Source organism: Littorina saxatilis, linkage group LG10, assembly GCF_037325665.1.
Source record: "Littorina saxatilis isolate snail1 linkage group LG10, US_GU_Lsax_2.0, whole genome shotgun sequence".
Taxonomy (NCBI): domain Eukaryota; kingdom Metazoa; phylum Mollusca; class Gastropoda; order Littorinimorpha; family Littorinidae; genus Littorina; species Littorina saxatilis.
The window spans coordinates 12,387,592-12,411,067 of NC_090254.1; the positions used below are offsets into that span (position 1 = coordinate 12,387,592).

A 23,476-nucleotide genomic window follows, 5' to 3' on the forward strand; every position below is an offset into this window, starting at 1 on the left:
TTTTGTCCAGACTTGTCTTATTGCGCTAACACGTTGGTTAGGTCTAGCCTTCCCTTCTCCGGAAAACAACGAGGACGACCGGACAATCCCAAAAGGCTAAGTCTGGCGATTTTATGCTGTTCACATGGGCAGCGATTTTGATTTGACTTGCCGCCGACTAAAATCGCTTGAAAGTTGGGCAAAAGTTGGTTGCAGTTCTGCCATCAGAACAGCACTTAAGCAGCACAAAATCAATTGCTGTACGGTGGCTTGACAGTATTCAGTTCGTATGCTTCTTGAAGTGTGACTTAACAGTATCCAGTCGTTCTGTTTCTTTCAAAAAATATGACTCAAAGTATTAAGTTCTGTTTCTTTCTGTCTAAAACACCATGACATGTATACGATTTCCCGTATTTCTTATTTGATTTTGTTTTTTTTGTGCGTATTTAATTGTCGTCCGTTTATTCTGTTTATGTGTTGTGTTTTTGTGTGTGTTGTTGTTGTTGTTTGTACGCTGAAGTTAATGATACTGTGGTGTTTTTTTTACCCGGGTTGAATTTGCTGAATAAAGATTCTGACTATTACGCCTGAGGTTTCGGATTTGTTGAAACTGTTTGCATGTTTAAATTCTGTTCTTTCTCTGTCTATGTGGCCGTCTGCATCTGTCGGTCTTTCAGTTTCTCTCTTGTGTCTGTTCCGGGTTCTTTTTTTCTTGTGATGCGTTTGGTTATTTGCGAAACCATTTGTTGCTCTTTTTCAACATTTTATTCAGTTCTTTTCTTAATGTGTATAAATGGGGTTTCTCTCCAATTTTTCTTTAATCGTTTCTCTTCCATTTTTTTCTCCCGCTTTTATAAAATGTATTTCTTATGGCATACACTGCACTAATATTTACTTCCGAAATATCTATCGCGATCAAGTTGTGCCCATCTCAAGACACATAAAAACATGCACGCATCGGCATGCATCATAATAATAATACAAGCATGGTAGCTGCAAAACACGGCTAGCCACGTGTGTAACGTGTGTAGCACGCTCGTCCGCCGTGCGCACACGAGTGAAAAGACACCCCTTCACTACCGTGCAGACGTCAATTTCGACAGAGTTGTTTTCTTTGTGTTTGATATTATTTTGTTTGGACCTAGCTATTGATGTGTACATTGTTGTTAAACAGTTGTTTGTTGTATGTTTATCAGGGTTTGCTATTGTGTGATAGCCGGGGTTTGTGTCCGTCTGTAGATGTTAGTTTCTTTGTTAGTCCTGTATTAACAACTCTTCGACAAGCGCTTAGAACTGTACCCACGGAATACGCGCTATATAAGCTTCATATTGATTGATTGATTGATCAATTCAGCCGCCAATCACTGTGTAAGCAGAAGATAACCAAAACATGCAACCGCCCGCGTGCTTCATGTCATGGCAAACTCGTTCAGACTGCATGTTCCTTATTCACCATGCATATCCTCCGGCCACGAAGGGTGATAAACAAATCCCGTATGCGGATTGGCTGAAAACTTTCAATGAGCCAGTCAAACCGCAGCGGTAATAATTTGACTGAAGCAAGCACTCAGACCGACAGCGTTTCGACAAGGACTGTCTGTCTTTGGTTGATGCAAGACAAAAGCAGGTCAGAAAACGAAACAAATAGAAAGCAAGGACGGGAAAAAGGCAAATCAACACACACACACCAAACACACACACACACACACACACACACACACGAAACACACACACACACACCAAACACACACCAAACACAAACACACACACACACCCACACACGTAGTAACACATACACACACTCACACACACACACACCAAACACACACACACACACGTAGTAACACACACACAAACACAAACACACACCAAACACACACACACACACACGTAGTAACACACACACACACACACACACACACACACACACACACACACACAAACAAACAAACAAACAAAATAGGAGAACAGATCGAGTGCTGTAGATAAATGAAGAGGTATACCTTTCCATGCAGATTGCGGACACCTCGCTTGAAAAAAACACATGTTGTTGTTGTCACTTTCATTATTATTTCTTCTAAAACGTGCCTGTCAAGATACCCCGCGTACAATGTTCCATCACTCATGGCTGGTCCAAATGGTATTCGCCTTTCAACACAGGCACCACTGTATATAACCTAGGTGGTGGGTTCAAGTGCTAGTCTTTCGGATGGGGTGTGCACGTTAAAGATCCCACGATTGACAAAAGGGTCTTTCATGGCAAAATTGTATAGGCATAGATAAAAATGTCCATCAAATACCCGTGGGACTTGGAATAAAGTAAAAAAATTCCATCTCACACGGCATTAAGTCTCAGGAAACATGAATACACGCATGCAGGAAAAAATATATGGCCTAGCGCCGTATGTATGGCAGCTCGCTTTCCCCGGGGAGAAAGCAGCCCGAATTTCCATGAGGGTAACCTCACTGGACTGTAAATCTTATCTAATCCAATATACAGTAATACCGTCGTTTCAAATACTTTGCAACACATGTAACCCATGTGTAAAAGACTTGAACTTCTCAGATTTGTAAAGGTGGGGGTTCCAGTGTACCGCATTCTGTTAACCAATGTTTTTTTCTGGCCTCGGGTCCAGTGATTCATGTTGCTTCAGTGGTTGGCGAACGAATTCCGCAGTGACCAATGCCAAATCAGCGCCTTGTGAGCTTTGTTCAGTATTGCAATCGATCACCGAAAATGCTTTGGAATCCCAGCTATGGGTCAAATAGCCGGGCAGGATAGGCTCGTCAACCCTGGCAGGCAGCTATCCTAAGAGAAGACCACTCTGAATTCAAAACGAGGGCAGAGGAGGCTCATCATCCATGGAAGGAAACTCGTCTAGGAGAAGGAAAACTCCGAAATGAAACCCACGCAGTCCCTCGAAGACGGAACGGCACTGGCCTTTTTAGGCAGGGAGCAGACCGGGTGCCTACGCTACTTTCGACAAATGGTTGTGTCATCAACGAATCAACGTGATGGTGTCGTCTTCATGGGTCGCAGCCAGGTGGAGACGGTGCCGGGCCCTCAGCCTCGTCGTACGAAGAAGAAGAAGCTTTGGAATAAAGATGAATAGAGTAAAATAAAACAAAAGAAAGGAGAGTAGAGAAATGAAACAAAGTTTAAAAAAAATTATGATAAAAATACCGTGTGTATGTGTGTTTGCATGCGTGCGAATTTGTGTTTTAGTGTGTGTGTGTGTGTGTGTGTGTGTGTGTGTGTGTGTGTGTATGTGTGTGTGTGTGTGTGTGTGTGAGGCGAGAGTGTGTGTATGTTTGCGTGTGTGTGTGTGTGTGTGTATGTTTGCGTGTGTGTGTGTGTGTGTGTGTATGAGCTTATAAGCAATCAACAGTCTTCTTTTTGAATCACTAAAGCCACACAATATGCGGATGACAAAGGCTTCATGATAATTCTCCATATCAATGAGGTCTTTTCTAAAGAAACACACTTTCAATCAAAACCTGAAGTAGCGCAAATCTATCTCTCAAACTATTTGATTAAAAAAAGTGTTCGGCATTGTTCGAGTTCGAAAAAGGGAACACTTGATAATTGTAAACTTCTGAGTTCAGAAATGTGAGTCAAACGTCGGTCATGTTTTAAACATGGTGCTCTTGACCTTTGCAGTATGGGCGACCTTCAGGTCAATGTCTGTCACTTGTCTACCTTGTGCAGTAGGTATTTCCCACAAGAAAATCCACGTGCAAAAATGCGATTAGAAAAGAGTACATCTAAAAATATCTTTCTAGGTTAAGCATATGTGAACTGCGGATACAAAATAGGGCTTTGCCCTCAAAATGCATTATCAGCAAAACTGGATTTATGACCTGCGAAAGTATTTGTATTCGAATTCGTTTTGCCCTTCCTGGGGTTGAGGTAAGATTTTGATGTAAATTGCATTAATAGTGAAAGGATAACTTTTCTTGTTTTTCTGTTTGATGTTCATGGTACAGGTCTACTGGGCGAAATCAAAAATGTCACTGTTACTGTATTTTAAATCTGGTTCCATCGTTGCTATTGACATTTATGTGCGGCGTCATTTCAGTCTTTGTTTATCAGTAAATTGTCATTGTCGAAAGTCTTGTTTGAGTTGAATATTTATATTAGTCTCTTGGCTTAATGCTACGTCTGTTTGACATGACTTTTGTACATACTGTATTTGTATTAAAGAGCTTTTGTTCGTAAATCTGGACTGATTTGCTCAAACCATGTATAATCGTTTCATTACCTGTTTCATGTGTTCTTGTGCTCGATTATTATTATTGTGCTTGAATTTAATTAGGAACGGACTTTCTTTCTTATTTCTTTCTTGTCTTTCTTTTTTTTCATTCTTTTATTCTGTCATTCTTTTTTTCATTCATTCAGTCAGTCAGTCAGTCAGTCATTCTTTCTTTCTTTCTGTCTTTCTTTCTAAGTTTCTTGCTTTTTCTTTCATTCTTACTTACTTACTTTCTTTTCGTTTATTCATTTTATTCTTCCTTTTCACAGCACTGTAGAATAAACCTCAAAATGCAAATCTTCACCGTCGTCTACCTCTTGGGACTGTCTCTGGCTCTACAAAATGTCCACTGCTTTTTCGTGGACACTGCTGCCCATCCAAAAGAGAACAGTACAAAGAGAAAGCATAAGTCTGACGATGGTCCAGTGGTGGTGAAAATCGAACTTGGACAGTCCCTCAACACAATCAGTCCTCACTTTGTAGGAGTCAACATTGACTCTGACACAGTCAGATACCACTGGCAGACACTTGATTTCAGGTAATGCTGTGGTGTGTGTGTGTGTGTGATAGTGTGTGTGTGTGTGTGTGTGATAGTGTGTGTGTGTGTCTATGTGTGTGTGTCTATGTGTGTGTGTGTGTGTGTGAGAGTGTGTGATATAGTGTCTGTGTGTGTATGTGTGTGTGTGATGGTGTGTGTGTGTGTGTGTAATAAGAGTGCGTGTGTGTGTGTGTGTGTGTGTGATAGAGTGTGTGTGTGTGTGTGTGATAGAGTGTGTGTGAGTGTGTGCGTGTGTTAAGTCCCGGATCAGGATCATTGGACATGTTTATCACATCTTGGTTGGATATAATCAAGTTTCGTGTGGGTGGTAACACAGAATGTGTGTGTGTGGAATTAAAATATTTGTGTGCATGTTTTGACCTCGACAAACAAAACAGTACTCTGATGTGCACCTCCGTCTTTTACATCAGCAGTTTATCTGTTTCGGATTTCGTCACTGAATTCAGGATAAAACACACATCTCAACATTATCAACAACAACAACAAAACAACAACAAAACAACAACAACAAAACAACAACAACAAAACAACAACAACAAAAACAAAACAACAACAAAACAACAACAACAAAACAACAACAACAAAACAACAACAACAAAACAACAACAACAACAAAACAACAACAACAACAACAAAACAACAACAACAACAAAACAACAACAACAACAAAACAACAACAACAACAAAACAACAACAACAACAAAACAACAACAACAACAAAACAACAACAACAACAACAAAACAAAAAACAACAAAACAACAACAACAAAACAACAACAAAACAACAAAACAACAACAACAAAACAACAACAACAAAACAACAACAACAAAACAACAACACCAACAACGCCAACAACACCAACACCAACACCAACAACACCACCACCAACAACAACAACAACAACAACAACAACAACAACAACAACAACAACAACAACAACAACAACAACAACAACAACAACAACCCCGAAACCAATGAGACCCTGAATTTCATTAAAAGAATGTGATAATTTGTTTGGGGTTCTCCGCTTTCATCGTGCGTTTAGTGCCCTGGATGGGAGGGATGTGCAAACTGTGGCAGTGCGTAAAATCTAAAGTAATGATTTCGAGTGAGGAAATTATACTACATTTTCAAAGTCAATTCATTGATCTACCTCTAAAATGGGAAAACCAATAGTTCTCATCTCATTGCAGCTCAATGTTGGTTGGTTGGTTTTTATTTCTTTTGTCTCTTCCGCTGATATTGCTATTCGAAAACGATGCAAGTTTGTTTATTTTCTTAGTTCACATGGCAAGCTCCATGCTTAAAAACTATTTACAATCAGGTCTATCCCTGGAAACAGAAGGTTCTATATTTGTTTCTTGTTAAAAATCTTGATCTCCTCGATCTCCTTGATTTTGATCTCCTTTAAAAAGTTAAAAATCTTGTCCGGGGGAACATTCCGGACCTTGCAGCTCACAGAAATTGCAGAACCTGGCACGTGCCCTGAGCCCCAGCTACCTGCGTATGGGTGGCACCAGTGCTGATGGCATGAACTATTTCATGGGCAACGCCACTGCAGCGGGCACACAGGTGTTCAACGCAGGCCACCACGTCGCCAAACCGCCGTTCAACATCACAGGTATGTGGTAAATTCACACACAGCCTTTTGCATCCATTGGGCAGGGGAGGGGGTTGGCGGTTGGGGATGGGAATGGGGATGGGGGTGGAGCTTTGGGAAATGGGTGGTGGGGGAAGGGGAGAAGTCTTTTCCTACCTAAAACACACACACTCCACTGATCTTTGGTCAGTGGGGCGTCCGTACAGCAGGCATGAAACCAAAAAGGATACACGATGGAGATATAGGGGAGGGAGAAGTTGGGTAGGGGGTGGGGGTGGTGGGGTGTGTGTGTGTGAGAGGGGGGGTGGTGGTTGGTCGTTGTGGTTGAAGTAATTTCCACATTAACGTCGGCGAGGATAGTCATAAGGGCAAAACTGCGTGTGTCAAGTGTGTGTGTGTGTGTGTGTGTGTGTGTGTGTGTGTGTGTGCGTACACCTTTGTCTATGCCTATATGTGACCAACCCCAGGTTATGTCAGGTATGCTTTGTTTTGACAGCGGACCAATGGGTGTACTTGAACGAATTTCTGCGAACGGTTAGTTGGGACTTCATCTTTGATCTGAATGCACTCAAGCGGAACGCTGACGGCTCCTGGGATCCTGACAACGCTCGCCAGCTGCTGCAGTTTTCTGCTGACAGGAACTACACCATAGCTGGGTTTGAACTTGGGAACGGTAAGCTGATTATTTATGTGGCTCCTACATTGCCACACCATAGACATTGACCGTACGTTGACATGACAATGAACGAAACATCCGATGGGGCGGCAAAGCGCAGCCAACACTTAAAACAGTGAAAGCGTAATGTGTGTATCTTCTTGGTTTTGAACGTCCTTTCAACCTATTTTATATGACCCGCTATTCACATTCCATCATAAGAGTTATCGAGCATTCTTGAGTAAATCCTTGCAGTTATATCTCAACGTTTGTGAAGATATTGACCCTGACCTTATTTTGGCAATGATGCTTGTAAATATTGCAACACATTCAATTCATTGTCATATAAACAAATCATTTCAAGTAAAGAACCGCCGGTACATCAATGGTCAGGGGTAAGTCCGAAAACAAAACCCAACTCAATCACGGTTGTTGCAGAGTTCGACGTAAGTCCGAAAACAAAACCCAACTCAATCACGGTTGTTGCAGAGTTCGACATCTACAGAAGCGAATATGACGTCACTGTTGCCCCCGCTCAGCTTGCACAGGATGTGATGACGTTGCAGAAGCTGCTGACAGAGTTTCCAAAGTACAAAAGCTCCTTCATCATTGGTCCCGAGACTGCCTACTTTGCGCCAGAATATTTTCAGGCGTGAGTGATCTCCCTTCCTTCAAACTTGAAATTGTCACAAATAATGCAGAAGGTATTGCTTCAAGTCTGGGACGAATAGAGGATCATACTCATAGAGTGATACAGCTGTGAAAAATGTACGTTGAAAATAAAATGCTTTGCAATAATGCCAATCACGATCACGAAAACAAATGACAATCACGATCACGAGACTTGATTGTTTTGTCATCACGGATCACGGGCAAAGTCCCATCACGATCACAGAAATGGAAATTTCGGCAATCACGGTCACAGAAAGGTCAAAAAACACCAATCACGATCACGATTTAAAACCCTTTGGGGCCCTCGTCTGGGGGGAGGGGGGGGGGTATCGAAACAGATATATTGGATTCGCCGTTCCATAATTAAACAACAAGAACAGCAACAACAACAACATTGACAACAACAACAACATCGACACCAAGAGCAAAAATAAATAAAGGAATTTTAAGCTGAAATGAACAAAGCAAAACGTCCACTGGAAGCTCGTTCTGGTAAATGTTCCATAATACTTGTTTGTGTGTGTGTTATTTTAAAACATTTATTTTAAAATAATTTTATGTGCAAAAGAAAATTCATTGCACTTATAGTTATCTTTTTTTGTTTTTTAACCTTTGGATAGTAAAGTTTACTTGTTTGTTTCATTTCGTTCTTTAATTCTTTCTGCGCGTTATAAAAAAATGTCTCCATGCCTGCTTTGTCTGTCTGTCTGTCTGTCTATTTGTCTATGAGGATGTCTGTTAATCTCCTGTGTGTTTTGTCGGTATCCCTCACTGTCTTTCCTTTTATATATATTTTTTTTTTTTTTTTTTTTTTGGGGGGGGGGGGGGGGGGGTGACGAGAGGTCTTAATGATGTACGATACATGCACACCCTAGTGCTGACTTTACGCTTAATGTTCTCCTGCGGATACGACGACGTCACTGAAACAAACGTCGATCTCGAATTTCTTTGTCGGTTTCTGGGAGACGTGTAGGAGAAGCGATCGCATCAACATATTTACGGATCCCATTATTCGCACTATGACGTCTTCTCGAAATTTGTTTCGCTTTTGACGTCAAAACTTAATAATCATAAAAGGGGGTCAAGAAAAAACTTTGAGTTATCGGTGTCGTTTGTCTTAAAAATGCTGTAAGTATAACCCTTCCGTAGAGATCACATCCACCCACACGCATAAATTAAATGTGCGCAGGTTTTTATTTCGATGTAGCATACAGATGGAATTTTCTTCCTTCTTTTTTCACTGCAGATTCTTAGCAGCTGGGGGATACAAGGCTGTGCATGCTGCTTCCTTTCACCAGTGAGTTGTAGTGTGTGTGTGTGTGTGTGTGTGTGTGTTTGATACACAGCACACACTCGTTTGTTCATTGTTAGCTTCTCTGAATGATTTGATTGGAACCGGGACAACCATCATACAGACATTTTCATCAATCTCAGTAAAACAAGCAAAATTAGGTGCGGTTTTAGTTTTTGTAACATTCAACACAATCTTTTGTTCATTGGTCGCTTCTCTTAACATTTGATTGGAATCGAGACAACAGAGAACAGTGATTTAGTCAATCTCAGAAAAACAAAATCAACATACATATGTCTTTAGGAAGGAAAATGCGCGAGTTATGGGTGTTTTGTGTATGCATGCATATTGCCATATACATTTAGTCTGGGGATATAAGCTCGGCAGATAACATAGCTCTGTCACTAATTTTTCAATAAACGAAATATGAATGTGCCACAAATCCACTGAGATATTTAAAGTTCAACTGAGGTATAATTTTGAACACAAGAATCAAACAATGAAAGCATTTATTTTGGTTTTGTACAGCTTATACGAGACAAAGACAAAAACATCCAGAAATAACTGCACAAACAAAGGTAGTATTTTTTCTGTTAAAGATTAACTGATAATTGCAAAGGACGTGTTGCTTTCGACGAAAAAAGAAAACAATAATAAATAAATAAACAGATGAATTTTCATACAGTCTGCTTTGCATTTCAGTTATTACTTAATGACAGATGAAGAACGAAACTTGCAACACTTCACCGACATAGACATGATGGATACCATGAAAGCCCATCTTGATGAAGTGTTTGCGGAAGTTCGCTCTGTCGACCCTCAACTTCCGGTTTGGCTGAGTGAAACGTCATCAGCCAACAATGGCGGACTGGCCGGATTGTCCGACGCCTTCGTCGCAGGCTTTCTGTAAGCAAAAACTATCATTCTGATTTAAGTTTGGTCTTAATAAAAATGATTTGCTGTAACCATTTTGCTTACATAATGACCCGGATAATTCATTCCGAAACAGTTTCAAAATGTCTATACCCTATTGATATCCAAAACATGTATAAAAACAAGCATATATTGTCATTGCAAACACGGCCGTAGCTTATATTAGAAACATCAATTTAACTGGGATCAATCTAGGATTATCTTTTCTCCAAGAGTTTTTCGCACTGGATGAGTTTCACTTTTAGAATAGCTAGAAATTGCCACTGCCGTACACATCTAATACAATACATGTGTTTTCATGTACAACACACTTCCTGCTGAGCCCGGCCAAAACAGCGATATTTCTGACGGACCAAGTCAAGACTAACAGTTCTGATATATGTTTGGTTGCTTGTTTGTCTGTCTGTCTGTCTGTCTGTCTGTCTGTCTGTCTCCGCCTGTCTGCCTTAATGTCTGCCGCCCTGTCTGACTGACTGGCTGCTTTTGTTCGTCTGTCTGCCTCTCTATCTGTCTAACCCGGTTCAAGTGCTAGTCTTTCGGATGAGACGAAAAACCGAGGTCCCTTCGTGTACACTACATTGGGGTGTGCACGTTAAAGATCCCACGATTGACAAAAGGGTCTTTCCTGGCAAAATTGTATAGGCATAGATAAAAATGTCCACCAAATACCCGTGTGACTTGGAATAAAGTATAAAAAAAATTCCATCTCACACGGCATTAAGTCTCAGGGCTTGGAAACATGAATACACGCATGCAGGAAAAATAAAATTGGGTAGCGCCGTATACTGTATGGCAGCTCGCTTTCCCCAGGGAGAAAGCAGCCCGAATTTCTGTGAGGTTACCCTCATGGACTATATAAAATCTTATCTTATCCTTATCCTTATCCATGTCTGTCTGTTTGTTCAGATGGCTGGACAAGCTGGGAGTGTGTGCAGTCAAAGGCGTCGAAACAGTCATGCGCCAGGCTTTCTACGGACGCGACTATTCTCTGGTCGACGGTGATCTGAACCCTAACCCGGTGGGCAATAAATACGCGAATAAATGAATGAAATAAAATAATTCATTATTGAATAAAACGATAACCAAATGGTTAAATCAATGAAAATAAAAGAGACATAAAATGGAAATACATGACTACCTCACTACCTACCTCACAGACTACATGACTACCTCACTACCTACCTCACAGACTACATGACTACCTCACTACCTACCTCACAGACTACATGACTACCTCACTACCTACCTCACAGACTACATGACTACCTCACTACCTACCTCACAGACTACATAACTAACTAACTACCTACCTAAATACCTTCCTAACTTACTAACTAACTAACTAACCATTCCGGGGCGGGGATGTAGCTCAGTCGGTAGCGCGCTGGATTTGTATCCAGTTGGCCGCTGTCAGCGTGAGTTCGTCCCCACGTTCGGCGAGAGATTTATTTCTCAGAGTCAACTTTGTGTGCAGACTCTACTCGGTGTCCGAACACCCCCGTGTGTACACGCAAGCACAAGACCAAGTGCGCACGAAAAAGATCCTGTAATCCATGTCAGAGTTCGGTGGGTTATAGACACACGAAAATACCCAGCATGCTTCCTCCGAAAGCGGCGTATGGCTGCCTAAATGGCGGGGTAAAAACGGACATACACGTAAAAGCCGTGGGAGTTTCAGCCCATGAACGAACAAACAAACTAACCATGATCCGGAGGGATTATTTGGAACACGTTTTGAAGAAAAGATAAAAACCAGACCATTTGAACTACAGACCGGAACCTTTGTGGAAGGATCATGCACAAAGTGAAGTTCATTCACACAACTATATGAAGGATTTGGCTGAACTCAAACTGACTGAGGAAATGCCACCCTTCGTGTTAAGTGACGCGCAAAATTGATCAATGACATGCACACATTCTTCAATTATAAATAGCCTGAGCCTGCATGTAATTGCTGTCTTCGGGTCAACGATGATCTGGGGTGTTTATTTTGGTTTATACTTTGAACTTCAGATATTCCAATAGGTAATTATCCAAAGAGTTTAAAATGGTCTGGTTGGGCTACCGCTCAATGCTAAAACTCCTCCTTTTGAGTCGATCCCCGAATTTGGTACATTTTCTTCGAAAAAGTAAAAAAGTCAGACCTAATAAACATGAAACTCTGTGGAATGATGATGCATAAGCCGAAATTAATGTACACCAAAAATTAAATAATTCGTTTGACAGATGCTGATGTTATTATCATTTTTGTAGATGCCAATATGGTGGTGTTTTTTGTTGGGGGGGGGGGGGTTACCCTGTATCATACTTTTCATTCATAGTCTTGATTTTGAATGTGCACGCCGCCCTCTTTCTGTGGTTTTAGGATTTCTGGCTGACAGTGTTGTACAAAAGGATTGTACGTGGCGCTGTGTTCAACGCTACAGGACGTCACGATGTCCGTGTCTACGCTGCCTGTGCCAACACTGACAAGTAAGCCCGAGTGTGTGAGCTTTCGTTCAAAACAATTTTATATGAAAATAGCAATATCGATTAATAAATAAGAATTACAGCCACTCAGATAGAAAGACATTCAATGCCAAACAAATTGATTCCCTCTTTCTCTGTCTATCTTTCCTTTCCTCCATCTGTTTGTCTGTCTGTCTGTCTGCCACACACAGACACAGACACACTCATATGAGACAGTCTGACAAACAAACGCATGCACGCACCCATCTCCTCCCCCCCCCCTCACGCATCTGGACTTTTTTCACCGACTAGAAATTGTTTATTGGAAGCTACTCTCATGTTGTTGTTATTGATGTTGATGATGATGCTGATGCTGATGATGATGATGATGACGACAACGACGACGACGACGACATATACCCCGCACCTTCCTGTCGCCACACTTAGATCAGTTTTCCTTCACGTAAATTCATGTACGTACCACAACACGAAGCCGTTTCTGATGCTGAAATGTGATCGGCTACTTTCGCTTTTACCTGTTTTCTACAGTTTTAAGGCAGGCAGTCTTGTAGTCTACATGCTGAATCCCAACAACTACTCTGTGACCTTTGACCTGCCCCAGTTCCAGTCTCAGTCCCGGCTTGTCTACTCTCTGACGCCAGGAGACAGCAATGGCTTGATATCCAAGTGAGTAACACCAGTCGTTAGCTCTTGGTATTTGCCATCTATGTTGAGTCTACTCTCTGATCTGACCACAGGCGAAGGTGTCGTCCACTGGACTACTACTATCACAGAAAGACTACAAGGTACGTCACTCACCTTCGAGTCTTCTGTGTTCTTGGAGTCGCTTCCTGGGGAAAAATATTGTTCAAGACGGCTTGCCTCTTCCTACAGTCTGTGTAAGGTCAAATAAATACAGTTGAATGATTGTTTGAACTATATGCACCTTTAGTTTTCAGCTTCCGTTCGCTGCAGGTTGTTTTTAACCATCATTTGGACGAATCTTCGTTTGCGAGCCGCTAATATCCACACCTCGTCTAATTATGCATCCGCACCGAATATGCATACCAGCGCTCATTGGTCTAAAACATATGTAAATATTGTGCGGCAAAGGGAAGCTACCCACGGGAGTTTTCACTTTCGGTATCAGTGAAGAACCGTTTGCCACTCATTCAAAATGAGGAAAACGTTTCAGTCGACCAATGAAAATAGTCATCGAATATCCTCTTATTAACCAATGAGCGCTGGTATGCATATTCGGTGCGGATGCATAATTAGACGAGGTGTGGATATTAGCGGCTCGCAAACGAAGATTCGTCCAAATGATGGTTAAAAACAACCTGCAGCGAACGGAAGCTGAAAACTAAAGGTGCATATAGTTCAAACAATCATTCAACTGTATTTATTTGACCTTACACAGACTGTAGGAAGAGGCAAGCCGTCTTGAACAATATTTTTCCCCAGGAAGCGACTCCAAGAACACAGAAGACTCGAATGTGAGTGACGTACCTTGTAGTCTTTCTGTGATAGTAGTAGTCCAGTGGACGACACCTTCGCCTGTGATCTGACGCCAGGAGACAGCGATGGCTTGGTTTATCAGTGAGTGACACCAGTCGTTAGCTCTATAGCTCTATGTAATCACCGACTATGTTAGTCTACTCTCTGACGCCAGAAAACAGCAATGCCTTGGTTTCTTAGTGAGTGACACCAATCGTTAGCTCTATGTACTCACCAACTGTGTAAGTCTTCTCTCTGACGCCAGGGGACAGCAATGGCTTGATATCTAATATTATTAGTCAGCAACTCCAGTCGTTACTCTCTGACGCCAATGGCTTGGTTTCTCAGTGAGTAACACCCCTTGTATAATCTACTCTGTGTTATCACCAAGTCAACACATTGGATATGCTCTCGGACGTGCCGAGATGTAAATGATTGGTGTCAGTCAGACCATGTGGCACTGGAAATTGAAATATTGTGTTTTATTTCCTCGAATTGATTGGAGCAGATGCAGAAATGTGTTGATCTTAATTTCAGACTTCAACTGACGCCTACAGTAATTTCCAAACTTTGAAAGTTACGAGTTTCTTGTTCTAATCGTTACCTTTCCTAACTTTTAATACTTTTGTAGCTTGCTTTTCTATGTGTGTGTGTGTGTGTGTGTGTGTGTGTGTGTGTGTGTGTGTGTGTGTGTGTGTGTGTGTGTGTGTGTGTGTGTTTCCTACTTATCTCTGGAAAATACAAATGTTCGTCTTATTGCAGGTTTGTGTCTCTGAACGGAGTAAAACTAGAGCTGGTTAACGACGAGTTACCGGACCTGAAACCTGAATCAGCGCCACCTGGTGTGGTGACCATGGATCCATATTCCTACATTTTCGTTGTGTTTCCTGAAGCAAAGATTTCCATCTGTCTTCACTGAGAAACGTTGTACAAGGAGATTATCTTTTGCGGATCAAGCTGCAGAATTGTCAGACAAATAAAACAGGATGTGGGATTTAAAAACCTTCACTTTTTCACACGTGTAAAGTGTTGCTTGAATGATTTGTCCATACTGCTTGAAAGGAGGATAAAACTACAGTAAAAATGTTGATTTTACAAAAGAGGCAATAAGACTTGACATTTCCACATGCATAAACGTTTACAAAGACGCACACACACACGCAATTACAAATACACACACCACCCTTACCTAAACCTTCGCCGGTGGTCGTGGGTCCATGCGGACTCAGAAGGGTGTTTAATTGCAAATATCTCTTACATTAGTTGGGATTTTTTAATGAGCTTTTACGAATTCTTCAGGCACCTATAAAGCTCTTATGTCCTAAAATTTCAGCGAGAAGTAAAACAAAAAAAGAAGTCATATTTAGACTTCAAACATCGTGGGGCCGTGCGGACCCATGTTTCTCAAAGAAGGAAATGAGAAGCATGGGTCCGCACAGTCCCACGATGACTTCCGTGTGTAGTCGATAACCCGGACGGGCGAAGGTTAAGATAGCTCGATTAAGTTCTCCGTAGTCTGTTCAACTCTATGCCTGTTCTGTTACAAATCTTCCGTCTTGTTGGTTGTGCAGAGGTTTCGTTGGAGTGACAACGTTGATAAGGCCAAAAAAAAAAAAGGTCTGTTTACGGTAACATAGGCCAAAACAATAGGGTCGGTAGGTCGGGATTTTTTTTTCCAAAAAAACATATTTTTACGTTATTTTGCCAAAAAAACAAGATTTTTTTTTTTTTCCCAAATGCCAAAAAAAAGTCTAGGGTCGCGCGAAAAAACTAGGGTCGGTCGGGTTACCGTAAACAGACCTATTTTTTTTTTTGGCCTAACATAATTCACGGTTTCTTACAGGTGGGAATACGTGTCCATTGTTACACGAGCTAATTGTGGTTGAAACTTGAGTTGTTACAATCTGAGTTGTATCTATTGATAGAATAAAGACTAGCCTGTAAGCACGAACAAGAAAAAAATAACAACAAACAAACAAAATTAATAACAACATTAGATGATTAAACTGTTACATGGTTTATTCCAAAAAGCATAATTCAAAATTACAGGCAGAAAAACAAAATCCTCATACGTTCTTTCTTGGTGTTAAACTTAAAACCTGGGAAAACAATACACATGGCACTGGAAAACGATAACAGAACACTTTTTTTGGTGTTAAACTAAAAACAAGGCAAAATAATACATATAGCACAGGAAAGAGAGATACTAAACTCAAACGATAATAGAACACATTCTCAATATTAACAATATAATAAAAGAAATAGAGAGAAAGCGACAACTCGCTGGAACAGAAACAAAAAATATATAAAATACCTTCACAATCGCAGCCTGACAGGGATGTTAGAAGACATTTTCCCCTCGAACCTCGTTGTTATTTCATCGATTGACATACTAAAAAATAACAAAACATGTTATCTCACGTCATTCTTACTGACATTGTAGCGCGTCTTTAAGTTTGTTTTGCGTATGACGTCAGGAAGGCAGGGTCAAGAAGTGGTATCTAATGAACTCATTTCTGAGGTAACACAACTTCGATACTCCTCTATTCTTCCTCCTCTGGTATGCCCCCCTCCACATTGTTGAGCGACAAGTCACGGCCCCGCTCGTCAGTTGGTTCGTCTTTGATCTTCCCTTTTCTCTTTTTCATCCAGTGCGATTCCTTCGAGTTTCTGCAGCGACAGATCTTGACTCACCTCGTCAGTTGGCTCTGCTCCAATTTTCCTCTGCTCGTTCTCCTTCGAAATGACCCCTAGCAGGTGGTTGGGGGACAGCAGACCATCGGCCAGCCAGGCATTGACCAGGTCCATAGCCTCCCGCTTGGTGTAGACAGCGTCGTCCAGCCTGTCCACGGCGGTCTCGTTCTGCTTGCTGACCATGGTGGAGAGCACCATCTGGTGCAGGCGCCTCTCTCGTGCCCGCCTGCGTCGCTCCAGCAGCATGTTGAGCGTGTAGAGGAAGGGGTTGATGGCGGAGTTGACAGGCAGGATGATGATAGCCACGGCCACGTTGACCTCCCCGGGGATGGGCATACCAATGGAGGCCAGCAGGCCCAGCAGACCGATGGGGAACCAGCAGAGGAAGTCGGACACGGCGATGGTGAGGAGGCGGCGGGCGATGGCCAGGTCGTTGCACTTCTTGGTCGACTCGCCGCCTGTCATGCTGTTTGTGCGGATGGACCAATAGATGAACACCTGCCCCGCCGCGATCAACAGGAACAGCACGAAGTTGACGATGATGATGACGCTGAAGGAATAGTCGTGGCCCGCAAAGTCGTTCCTGGTGATGGGCAGCGGGATGCAGATCCCATTCTGGCTGTAGAAGTTCCAGTGAGAGGTGACGGGCAGCAGCGGAATCCCTGCCAGAATGATTCCGACGAGCCAAGCCAAGCCGCACGCCACGTGAGCTGTTTTCTTTTTGAAGTACAGACGGCTGAAGGGGAAGCGGAGAACGAGGAACCTGTCCAGGGTGATGAGGCAGATGATGAAGGCCGACACTTCGCTTGACAGCAGGGACAGAAAGCCCGCCACTTTACACGCTGCGCTGTTCTTCCACGCCATGTCCTTCCACAGATAGTTACCCTGATACAGCCGGTCCGCCACTCCAATCACAGCCAGGTACACGCCCATCAGGAAGTCAGCCAAACACAGGTGCGTGACGAACGCGCCAAAGCCCAAGTTACTGACCACCCTGTTTATGAAGACGCGATACACGAAGCTACCGAGGTTTCCAAGCAGAGCCAGACAGGCAAACAGGGATAGGAGCACGCGGTAGAAATTGGAACGGAGCAAATCGTCACAAGACGAGATCTCGTCAGAAGGAGAGTGACAGTCCGACAACTGAAACTCTTGAGGAAGCGTAGAGGGGCAGCAGATCTTGTAGTTGTCAGCCCACACTTCAGTCAAATCCTGAAGACCTCCAAAGACATCAATAGGGAACTCTACCATGGGACATCCTTCCAGGTCGACATACTTCAGGTGCTTCAGGGTGTGGAAGCCACCGCCCACAAGCCGCTCAACGCCACACCCAGACAGGTTCAGAAACGACAATCTCGGGAATATAGAGAACGTGGTGACGTTGAGCGTTAGTGAGGTAACCTGCGACACGTCAAGATACTTGAGGAAGGGGAAACGCACGTGAATGTCACTATTCGCTACCAAAAGCGTTGTCAGAGGGTTCCTCGCTAAGGACAGAACGTGAAGCTTGCTGACCCCTTTGAGTTCCTCAGCTGCGATGGACGTCAGCCGATTTCTGCTGAGGTCCAGGTTTCGAAGGTTGGGAAGCTCAACGTGGTGGAGATATTTTAACCGACAACCGGCTAAGTTTAGAAAGATCAGCATAGGATTGTTTCTCAAATCGTCAGGTCCGATCCCGCTCCCTTCAGCATCCAGAAAGCGGAGCTCGGGGAACTGAGACGCGGGGAAAGAGGCCTCGCAAAAGAAGGCTAACCCCAGACAGGTGCAGTTGTCAGGGCAGGCAAAATCGCACAGTAGTTCGTCATCGCGCTGAGGACAGTGAAAGACGCCGTCACATACATGGGTGGCGTGGACACACACGAGGGAAGCCCTGCAGCGATACAACCCCGGACACGTAAAGCTGTCACAGCCAACTTCGTCCTCCCGTCCCGGGCAGTCATACACGCCGTTACACCTCACAAAGACAGGCATGCAGTACGTCCAGTTGCCTGGACATTGGAAATGTGTTTGTGGACAAAGCGAAGCCTCTGAGTTATTCACCTGGGCTTCATCAATGGGATCAATCTCGTAGGTGCCGTACATGTCAAAGTTAACCACTGCAGGGGGCATGGGGGTGTCCCTGTATGTGACGAAAAAGGAAAAGAAGAGAGGACACTGGCGCTCGTCACTGCCGTCCAGACAATGCTCTATCTCGTCACACCGCTCGTCCACAAGCACGCACTGAAACAGACGAACACGCACTGAAACACATTAACACACGCTGAAACACATCAACATACACTGAATCAAAACAATGCACACTGAAACACACGCACACACTCTGAAACACACACTGAAACACAATAAAACGCATACACTAAAACACACCAACACACAATGAAACACACCAACACACACCGAAACACACACTGAAACACACCAACACACACTGAAACACACCAACACACACTGAAACACACACTAAAACACACCAACACACACCGAAACACACACTGAAACAAACCAACACGCACAGAAACACATCAACACACACTGAAACCCACAAACACACACTGAAACACAAACACACACTGAAACACAATGACACACACCAACACAAACTGAAACACAACACACCATCACATACTGAAACACACAAACACACACTAAAACACTTCACTGTGCACTGAAACTATTCTTTTTATGAAAAGGTTTCTAACCATGGGGAAGCAGACGAAAAAAAAGCTTGACAATCTTCAGCAACAATAAAACTTATAGAGTATTGAAAATTGACACCTTGTCACGACAATTCTAAGATCTTAATAAGGCCGCACACAGAGACCTCTGCAAATTTGACCCAAATCATAATACTACCCGTAATTTAGTATAACTAATCACAAATATTGAAGTGTCATCATAGATTTTTATCCGTTCCATAAAGAGGTGATTAAATGCAGATGCTTCGCCTCATTGGACTTAAAGAAAGCAACACACACAAAAACAACACAGAAATTAATAAATAAAAAAAGAAGAAGAAAGAAACTTCTTGCCTGTTTATTGGCACACTGGAATTTGCCTGAAAGCCGGCATGAAGGGAAAACACAGAAGCTTTCATCACTGTTGTCACTGCAGTCGGAACGATGATCACACACCAGTGTGTAAGGCACACGCTCTGCGCCGTTCAAGCACGCGAAGGAGGGCGGAAGTGGCGTCATCGGCGCGTCACAGGCAGACCCTGGCGAATCCAGCGGGCTGGCCCAGCACTCGCTCTTCACGTCACAAGCCAGGAAATTCAAAGTCACGTGACCTGCAGAACATGTGACGTGACTGCCGTTTCTGGACCAATCGACTGCCTGCAGCTCAATCTCACTTGTGAAGACACTGGATGAGTCAAGGTTCTGGCTGTAGTCCTTCTCACACAAGAAATGATCCGTGACGTTTTCGTCACATTGTGTAAGATGCAGAACCTGAGAGAAAGAACTTGTGCTTGTAAAATAGGAGCAGTGACTTTCCTTAATGAAGAAAGGGACGCGGACGTTGAAGTAGTAAGCGACTGACTCGTCCGTCCACTGAAGGCCTCCTTGATATCTGTGCACATAAAACAAGCGAAGTGTTGGTTTAAGTTCGTACTGTTTTCAGGTCGGGATTTGAGGAGGGGAGTGGGGATGGTTCCTTGGTTCTGATAGCACCCCCCTCCCCCCCCCAAAAAAAAAGGCAAATGTACACTTTTTTTCAAGGCAAGACCCAAATTGCCCCTTTTAAATGCTAAATTTCCACAGCGTCTGATCCCCCAAACACCCCCTCTCTGTTCCTCCTAGCCAGCCCCTATAATTATATACACCTGCATTATCTTAGAAGCCCCTTTGCTAATATAATAGGTACAGCTTTCGTCGTGCTATGCCACTCTTAATTAGGCCCTATTCCCAGTCTGATAAAACTGGCCCCTAGTTCTTTCCTCTTCGTGTGAACCAACTTAAAGATTATAGCATCCTTTGACTTGCAGGCGCGCACAAATACACTGATATGGTTATGTCAGTTTGGGTTTGTGCAAAACATTCAGGCAAAATTAATTGTAAATCCCGATAGGAGGTAGACAGACCAATATATAAACTAAAATATATCCAGTAATTACGATGTTGTAAGTGACCTTTCTAAACAACCAAAGGAAGATCACAGAATCAGTTTTATAAAACGGTCACTGCATGCAAATAACAACCGTTATTCGGACCAAATAAATAACCTTTGTTGTCTGAAAGCGGGGGTTATTGGGGTATCACAGACAGCAAAATACATACAGTACGTGTCAGACTTACAGATTTGGAAAGTTGGCTCCGATCTTGTGTAGTCCCAAGTAGATCTTCTCCGTCGAGATATTGGCCATGAACTCCGTGACGTCATTCCATTCATCCGGGTCATTGAGGCTGGCAAGGTAGGCCTGATGACGGAGGCATTCATTGGCTGCCTCGTACCACGTGATCTTCCTGTCTTTGACAACGAAGACATAGCACCTTCCGCCAATCGCAAGTTCTCCACGCGCACACCCCTGACTGAAATTGGAGCAGTTGGACTCGTCTTCTCCGCCAACGCATTCACTCACCAGGTTGCACATGCCGAGATGATGTTGAAGTGACGGCCAGTGGCCCACCGTACAATTCCACTGGCCTGTGTCCGCCTTTTCCGGGACTTGAGACTCGTGGTGGAAGGAGAACAACAGCCTGAACCCGCTTATCGCTACGTAGCCGTCAGTGACGAAGCGGACACTCATGACATCAGTGTGGTAAACTCGAGGTTTGGGAATGTCTACGTCGTTGCAGAGAACCAGAGTCTTGGTCGTGGCGTTTGCCTGTTCTTTGTCCTCGAAGGTCAGAGTGAGACTGTCGTAACCGCAGGAAGGGTGCCCTTCGATGTTGACCTCCACGAAGCTGACCATCACGCTGTAGTTTACAGGTACCTGCACCTCAGCAGTGTCATTGAAGTTGTTTGGATACTCCGTTTTTCCATTCCAACCAGGACTCTGGACATAACCTGTTAAAGACATAGGGCATAAGACATAGGACATAGGATATAAGACATAGGACATAAGACATTCTTTCTTTATTTGGTGTTTAACGTCGTTTTCAACCACGAAGGTTTTTTCGCGACGAACATAAGACATAGGAATAAGACATAGGACATAAGACATAGGACATAAGACATAGGACACAGGACATAAGGCATAGGACATAAGACATAGGACATAAGATTTTAACACAAACACGTGCAGTACACAAGAATGTTGCTTGGCTTGAGTACAAAAGACAAGGTGTTCGTTAGTGTAAATTTCTTAGCGTACAACCCCTTCATGTCCCAAATAGATGCTTGTTCTGGGGACACAAATGGAAACTTACATACATAGTGTAAATTCACAGTAGTCCTTCTTGTGCAAACGATTGGGTTCAGTATTTCAGATTCATGTAGGCTTTTGTAATAAGACCATCACTACACTTGGACACATACCAAACACAATGACAAGCTGACCAGCTGTTTTCTGTACAGAGTAGACCTTTTTTATGAATCAGTTTATTGAGAAAAAAACCCACTTTATTGGGAGATGAACTGTACCAAAACCGTAACAAAAATAAACTCAAAATAAACGGCTCATCACACGACAGTATATAATGAAGGGACACAGACTGAATAAATTATTCAATCGTCAAGTGATGTCATCAGTTTTCGAATTATGTGCCACGCAACACAAGAGGGAAAATAAACCAAAAATAAAGAGAACTAAACACACACACAATTAAACACAGTGAACCGACAATTTCGGTAACGTTAAAGAGCACGATTAAAAGTCGGAAAAAATGAATGTATAGTTATGGACTATACCTGTTGTGGGGGAGGTAAACTTTACTTCCAGTCGAGGTCGCAGGACCGCTGTGAAGTTGAGAAGCAAGTCCACAGATTGTTCTGGGCGCGGTCTGAATATAATGGACAGTGTTACATGGCTCGAGTCGCTCTTGAAGCGGGCGTATTTGTTAGAGCACTGGAGCGATCTGGAGAGCCCACCTTTCTCAAAGATGTCCAGTTTTAAGCTAGAGCATGACGTCGCGTTCAAAGAAACCTGGATGTCTAGAATCATTTCATCAGGCACGGTCAGCTTGGCATCACAGTCTTGGATCAGTGTCGTGTTGACAACGTCAGGTGTGAAAGAAATTTGTCCCGAGAGAGCGTGGAACTCGTCAACGTCGTCTTTCTTGAAACATTCTGTGATGTCTCTTGTTGTCAGGACGAGGAAGTCTTCAAACGTCGTATTGATAGTGAGATATGTCTTCTTCGTCGTGATGGTTGAAAAGATAGTGATCTCACTGAATTCACTGAACGAACTACTCAACGTTGAGGTTAACAGCTGCTGGCTGGATGAAACATTTGGCTGGTTGCTGCTTGGAGATGAACCTACGGATTCTTCAAACATGGTGTCCGTGTTTCCACTCAGCGACTGGCCCAGAGAGACGGTTTCTGTCGGTAAACGGTCGTCATTTGCAGCGTTGCCTTGTGGGTCTGTAGCATCGACTGTTGCTGTTTCTTGGATTGTTGATCCTGTTTCACTATCTGAAGTGGTTGACGAGAACAGATCCATCTTTGCTTTTGACGGCACGGGGTACACAAAGTCGTGTACAGTGGAGGAGTGAAAGCTTTCCGAAACAGAAGAAACCACTTGTTCACGCAAGAAATGGCCAGTATTGTGGGCTGGTGCCATCGGAGTGACGCCAGCTTCCATGTCACCACCGATTATGAAGTGAGCGTCTGCTTTTGTAGCACGTTCAAGGGTGTCATACGTTTTGGAGAAACTGTTGTCCTCGTATTCTTCGGCTGGAGAGGGTTGTTGTTCTTCTTCGTATGTCTGGACCACACTCTCTGTTCCTGTGATGGGTA

The 23,476-nt window shown here is 43.2% G+C and overlaps 1 protein-coding gene across 1 annotated transcript; it reads left to right on the forward strand.

Moving 5' to 3' along the window:
* The first annotated feature begins 3,690 nt into the window (after positions 1 to 3,690).
* On the forward strand, positions 3,691 to 14,884 carry LOC138979192 (heparanase-like). The gene is made up of 11 exons (XM_070351984.1): positions 3,691 to 3,889; positions 4,502 to 4,770; positions 6,247 to 6,413; positions 6,889 to 7,065; positions 7,537 to 7,699; positions 8,966 to 9,016; positions 9,713 to 9,916; positions 10,850 to 10,961; positions 12,309 to 12,415; positions 12,941 to 13,078; positions 14,651 to 14,884. The coding sequence occupies exons 1-11, from the start codon at positions 3,836 to 3,838 to the stop codon at positions 14,805 to 14,807; spliced, it is 1,599 nt and encodes a 532-aa protein (XP_070208085.1). The 5' UTR covers positions 3,691 to 3,835; the 3' UTR covers positions 14,808 to 14,884.
* Positions 14,885 to 23,476: the final 8,592 nt, after the last annotated feature.